At 27.2% G+C, this 6,916-nt stretch overlaps 1 protein-coding gene across 1 annotated transcript in view; it reads right to left on the reverse strand.

Moving 5' to 3' along the window:
* LOC107453404 (Hepatocyte growth factor regulated tyrosine kinase substrate) overlaps positions 1-1,792 on the reverse strand; it is a gene marked incomplete at its 5' end in the record, with an annotated part of 63,593 nt that extends 61,801 nt beyond the window's left edge. Inside the window, 1 exon segment of the mRNA XM_071177048.1 lies at positions 1,717-1,792. Within this exon segment, the coding sequence (XP_071033149.1) occupies positions 1,717-1,765 (49 nt within the window).
* Between the last annotated feature and the right edge of the window lie 5,124 nt (positions 1,793-6,916).

Here is a 6,916-nt window from a genome sequence, read left to right on the forward strand (position 1 = left end):
CTTGACTGACTATAATTATACAGTTAAACCCTGCAATAGTGAGCATGGCTTATAGTGAACTCCCAGATATAGTGATTGAAATGCTCTCTCCAGTGTCTTGCTATACACGTATTAAGGTTATTTATTGTGGACACAGTGAACCAAAAAAAAAAAAAACGAAAGGAAACTAAGAACTTTTTCTGTCTTTGATTAATTTTTCTTCATATTTGTAATAATTTTGAAATTTCAACAAAATAAATACATATACCAATTTTAAAACCATCTACAGAATATATGGATGAGCATTTTTTCTTGTTTGCTTCTTTTATCTCTCTTTCCCATCCCTAAACAAAGGCCAAACCCATCAGACGTTGCACCTGTAAGGGGTCAGTATGGTCAATATCCATTTCCTGTCAGAGGCAGCGTGTTGGAATGTGTACTTAGTTATTATTGGTCAAATGGGTTGACACTAAACTGTGTTGTTAAGGCGCTCCTTTCAACACGTTTTTACTCTCAGTTCAGTTAAAGAATCCTGCAAATAAGTGTCAAAAAACATAAGTGTCAAACTATGGTGAGCACTAAACGTAAAACGTTCTCCATTGAAGATGAAATGGGCAGAAAGAGAAAAATTGAAAATGGATGTAATCAAGCTGATATTTGCAGGGATTATAAATTATCGAAATCTATAATTTGTAGCATATGGAAAAAACAAAACAAAAGGCAATTAACAATTTCTGCTCATAAAAAAAAACTTAGATGGCCATAAAAATTAAACCAGATCACAAGGATGTTGAAGAAGCATTACTGAAGTGGTTCAGCATTCGAAGAAGCCGCAATATTCCAGTATCTGAACAAATGATTCAAGTCAAAGCTGATGAATTTGCTAAGCGATTTGGTGAGACTACTTTTATGTGCTAGGATGGCTGATTAGACAGGTTTAAAAAGAGAAACATAAAGTCAGGAAAAATTATCGCAGAGTTGGAAAATTTGAGGATTGCTCATCTGCAAAAGATTACTCATTTATTTTTATTTTTACATGAGACGAAGAGTAACAAAAAATAAAAGTTAAAATATTTTTTGTTACTGCGTATCATTTTTCAGTTAATTTTGTATTTCATTTTATTGGTAATTTATTTCAATAATGAGCAATAAAAGGGAGGAGTTTGGAAACATTCGTTAAAATTGTTTGTAGAATGGATATAGTAAACTCCCAGTTATAGTGAATCAAAATTTCGGTCTCTTGAAGGTTCACTTCGTGGAGTGGAAGTGGAGTTTGACTCTATAATTAATAGCATTTTTAAATTACAGTCTTATTGAAAAAGTTTTACTGATTTATTACTTAAAAAGCACTTGATATTTACAATACTTTATATCCTCAATTGAAGTTACTTGATCTGTCTTAATCTACAGATTTTTATTCTTATCAAGTTTTAATTTATTCAAAAAATTAATTGAAATAAAATTGTTTTAAAAAAGTACGAACACATTAAAAGTAAAATGTTTTTTTAATATTAATATTAGAGTTTCTTCAGAAATATTTTTTAAAATAAAAATTAGGAAAATAGATTCCAAACCCTTACTTGTTGGAAGAATGGACATTTACAACTGAAATGGTTTTCAGTAAAAATAAATACATTAATTGGTGCTTGTTTTCAAATCAATATTATAAAAATAAAACAAGCAACATAAAATTTTCTTAAATAAATTACTATACATAGAATGATAAATTAATACTACCGAATAACTTGTCAAATGTTGAAGTACGACCACCAAACAATCCCGCCATTGCACAAATCTCTTAACAGAAATGAATCTATAATAATAAAATCTTAAATAAGTATTTGACAAATAATATTCCTTATCATTACTTCTTAAATAATAGTGTTTAGATTATAAAATAGAATCCAATTTCTAGAAATAATTTAAAAGTTCCAGAAGAAAAATATGATTTATAAATTTATTATTTTCAATGTAAAAATTTACAAATATTGTTAATCTTTCCTCATTTGAGAAAAGCCATCTAGCACCTGTGGTACATATACAGAGACGTACTGGGTCCAAGTACCCGGAGAAAATTATATTAAAGCTCTCAAGATATGATGAAAAGTAAAATTAACATTACGAGGTCTAAATTTTGGCTCCCTCTCTCAACCTAACTATTGGGACAATATTTCCCAGATTGCGGCTACCCCCTAAAGGGTTGCCACAATCCCTACAATTTTTTTTTTTGGGGGGGGGGGTCAGAAATCCAAATCTGTCAAAAAAAACTTATGTTTATTGAAAGAAAGCATGTTTTTGAGCCTGATTTCGAAACTGAAAATATCATCTGCACTAACTGATTAGTATACACAAGATTAACTCCTCAAATCATTAAGAATGAGTCCTAGAATGTGAAAATTATATTATAATTCAAGGTGGTTCATTTGTTTTTGCTGCCCTGTACATCTGTATATATATATGCCACACAGTACATCTGTACTGTATATATTAGTACAGAAACTGTTATCTGGAAATCAGAAAACTATAAAACCAGAACGAGATTTGATAAATTTTCCTGCCATTCAAAAAATTATATTTTTTTCCTTGTAAGATTTTTCTTTCTTTTTCCAAAGATGTTTACTTTACCATCATTTTAGAAATAATCATTAGTTCTCTACACTGTCAGGAGCCCTGTGGCAGAATTTTTGGTGGCTTTCTGTGACAAACCTCTCTAGCACTAATATCTTTCTGCAAGATACTTTTAATAATAACTAATATACATGCTATTAATTATATTTAAAGTAACAGAAACTTAGTATTTACAAAGAAAAGCCTATTTGGATATAATAAAATTGTATGTATTTTTTTAAAAAAATTAATATGCAATATTTTTTTATTCTAATATCATGGGCAGTATTCTGACATTTTTTAAGAGGAAAACACATGAATTATTTCTTTTTTCTTATTTTGTAAATCACAAAAAAAAATAACTAAATAATTAAAAATCATAAAATCAGTGAAAGAAAAAAAAACCCAGGTTTTTTAATTTTTCCCAAAAGGAAATAAAAAAAATCATGAGCATTTCTTCCCCTCTGATGCGTAAAAAAGGTGAATATAATTGTGGAGGAAAAAATTCTTTCAAACATTTCTACAGAAAAAAAGCTTTTTGCTTCAATACTCTTTATTTTTCATTCTTCTCAAATAAGAATAAAAAAATTAAGAACATTTCTTTCCTCTCCGATGCGTGAAAAAGGCATCTTTTCAATATAATTTTAGAGAAAAAAAAACTTCTAAAATTTTGCAGAAAAGAAAACCAAAATTTTTTACTTTCTAAAGGGAAATTCTTTCTGCAAGGACTCTGTAACGTTCTGCGACAATGTCACCGCCACGGGGGGTCAGGAGAAATAAGAGTCTTGTACCAACTATCATACCCATCATCACCACCAACTTAGTACAGTACAGAATCCGTTATCCTGAAATCAAAAAACCGGAACGAAATTCGATACATTTTCCCGACATTTTTTAAAAAAAAATTTTTTTTTTCTCATAGATTTTAGGATTTTTCCTTCTTTTTTGAAAGATGTTTACCTTACCATCATTTTGGAAATAATAATTAATGTATTACTCCATCGTTTTTTCTTCTTTGTAAGATTATTTCCAAAATTTTTTTTTTTTTTTTAGTTGGGTTTAACAATAAAAAAAACGGCTTTTTGTAGCGATTCAGAAAACCGGAAAAATCAGTTATCCGGAATAACGATGGTCCCGATCGTTCCGGATAATCGGTTCCCTACTGTAGTTTCTATTCAATCATAGCTCAGTGAGTAAGGGTGACTCATTGAACACCTGTTTTCTTGGCCCTTAAGCCTGTAAGTTGGTAGTATATCTAACCTGTTTTATATCATAATAATAAACAATTGTGTCCTGAAAAGTTTAGAATCAATCCAGTCATCACCTTTAATGTTAAGCTTATATCGATAAATATCGACTTTTGATGGCCGTAATTTTACAACCTTCTCATTTTACATGCTTAACTCTTTCCTAACAATTTCTGTTTCAGGATTTTAAAAATTCTAATTTTTATTATAACTTGTGAATTTTAAATCACACATTTAAACGATTACTTATTGACAGGCTTTATTCATGCTAATTTTATCGTAAATTTAAACGATTTTTATTCCCTATGAATACAATGTTTTGCGACATGATTTTGACGACTCTGTTACTTTAACTACGATATCATTAGGACATGCGAGTTTCGAATCATGTATTTGAAAACAGCATGTATTGATTAACGACAATTTTGGTCCATCCAAAAAGCCGGGAAATTCAGACACCCGGGATAGCGATGGTCCCGAGCATCCTGGTTAATTGGTTCTCTATTGTACTATTTTATGTGTGTATTTCAAAAAATAATTATCACTCCTTATCAAAATAAGTAGTTTATAAAAAATAATTAAAGGAATGCTATAAAACTATCACTGTGCCTAAATTTTTTTTGAAAAAAGTAAAGTTAAAAAACTGATTAATTGATAAACATTATAAAAGTTTTTTCATAATTTAAACTAAAAATTATGAAAAAAATAAACATTTAAAGGTACATTTTTAAAAACAAACAAAACAAAAGTAATTATTTAAAAAATAGTTTTAAAATCACTTACAAAATTTATTAATATATCCCCACCAAAAAAATGGAAACTTATAAAAATTTAACCAGTTGAGAATAATCTTAACAAAATAAATATTTGTAATAATAATCCAAATTAATCCAATAAACACAGATAATTTAACCAGTGTGTAATTATTATTTAAATAGTTAATTTTTTTAATAGAATATAAATAAAAAGGCACTGGTTTTAGGAATGGTGGCAAATTTTTATGAAACCCCATAAATTTTCCTTAATTAAAATTTTAAATCCAAATTTATATTACTCATTTAAATATGTACTTTTTTCTTACCCGTTCATACTGTGAGCTTTAAAATTTTTTTTTGTTAGAACTCAATACATTTNGAATTTGAAAATCTAAAATGTAGCAGATATTGTACAGTACAGAACCCGTTATCCGGAAATCGGAAAACCAAAAAACCGGAACAAAATTCGATAAATATTCCCGTCATTTAAAAAAAAAAACTTTTTTTTCCTCATAAGATTTTAGGATTTTTCTTTCTTTTTGATGTTTACCTTACGATCATTTTGGAAATAATCATTAGTGTATTACTTCATCGTTTATTTTTGTTTTTAAGATTATTTCCCAAAAGTTTTTTTTTAGTTGAGTTTGACAATGAAAAAAATGTTGTTTTTTTTTTGCGATTCAGAAAACCGGAAAAATCAGTTATCCGGAATAGCGATGGTCCTGATCGTTCCGGATAATCGGTTCCCTACTGTATATATAATTGATAAAATGGGAAGATTTTTTTTATAATTGCTATTAGATTGTTACTAATTATAATTTCTTTCATTTTTGAATAAATTCTAATAATTATACAGTATTTAATTTTTTGCAAAGATATTACTAAGTTTCCTGGTAAAAGCATGTAGTGCTTAGAACTTTAATGTTTTTATAAAAATTATCATATTTGCACCAACATGACTAAATATGAAGCGTTAATCAACTTGCTTCCAATGCTTTCCATAAAAAAGTTCATTCTAATATATTTCTAAAATGGTAGATGTATTTCTTCTATTTAAAAAAGCTGTAGAAGAATGATCTTACAACTTGTAAATCAAGAAAAGCTAAGTATCCGTTGTAGTTAAATGGAGGCTTAACATTTCCATTCTAATCGCAAATCCTGTAAAATATATCAAATTTGACAAAAAAAATCTATAACTAAAGAGAACATAAAAAAATTTTATAAAAAAAGAGTAACTTGCCTTTTAAAAAAAAAATTTAAGCAAAATTTCAACTAATTAAAAACTCTATGTTATAGAACAAAAATGTGATTCATTGCAATAAATCTTCTAAATATTTTATTGCTTAGAAATTTGCTTAACATCAAACAGAATCACCCTATTAGACAATTTATAAAAGATATATATTAAAAGAAGTGATAAAAATTTATCTACACCACAAAAAAAAAAAAAAATTAAAATAAATATTAAATTTTCAATTCTTGAAAAAACACAGATATGCTCAGCTCTTTAAGTAAACATTTTCTAATGTGAGCAAGAATTACGTTTTAATATTTTAACCTAATAAATTTAACCTAGTTATTTCTTTTTGTGGCATATTTAAACAGTTTTAATGTCATTAATTATAAATATGAATAATCTAACAAAATGTTTTTGTTTGTGTGTGATAAGACTCTTAAAGTAATGACATTTATAATACATCAACACACTGCCAAAAATAGTGCTGAATTCTCTATCACATTGTATTGCAGAGAACGATGCTGTGAGAAATGCTTTTAACAGCCTCTTGTTTATATTGCTATATAATGTATCAGCAATAAAGATAGATTGTTTAATTGTTTCATATTTTTTACTGAAATAACTCTGTTTAGTATACAAAAAACATTAATTTCAAAAATCTAGAAGGTTCTAAGTGAGATGTAATATTTTAGTATTAGAAGGATAAATTTAAAGACAGTATATAAAAAAATAGAAATTTTCAGCATTGTAAAATTATAAAGAGTAAAACTGAGTTTACTGCTGATTTTCCAAAAATTAATAAGTTATAAATTTTAACAGTTTAATAATATGTATTGAACTGTTAAGATTCTAGAAATTTATATATTTCTGAAGAAAATGACAAATGTCCAAATATTAATTAAAAAGATTTAAGTGTTGTGTCTCCCTTTTTTCCGAAACTCACCTACCTATAATTAAAAATAATACAATCACTCAGATTTTGAAATGCTACAGCTAAATATTTGAAAATGGAATTTTAAATTTAAAAAAAAATCAGTTAATTCAACAATAAATTCGATAATAAAGAGAATGCTGGTTTTTAGTCAAAAATT

The sequence above is a fragment of the Parasteatoda tepidariorum genome, chromosome 2 (assembly GCF_043381705.1).
Source record: "Parasteatoda tepidariorum isolate YZ-2023 chromosome 2, CAS_Ptep_4.0, whole genome shotgun sequence".
Classification (NCBI taxonomy): domain Eukaryota; kingdom Metazoa; phylum Arthropoda; class Arachnida; order Araneae; family Theridiidae; genus Parasteatoda; species Parasteatoda tepidariorum.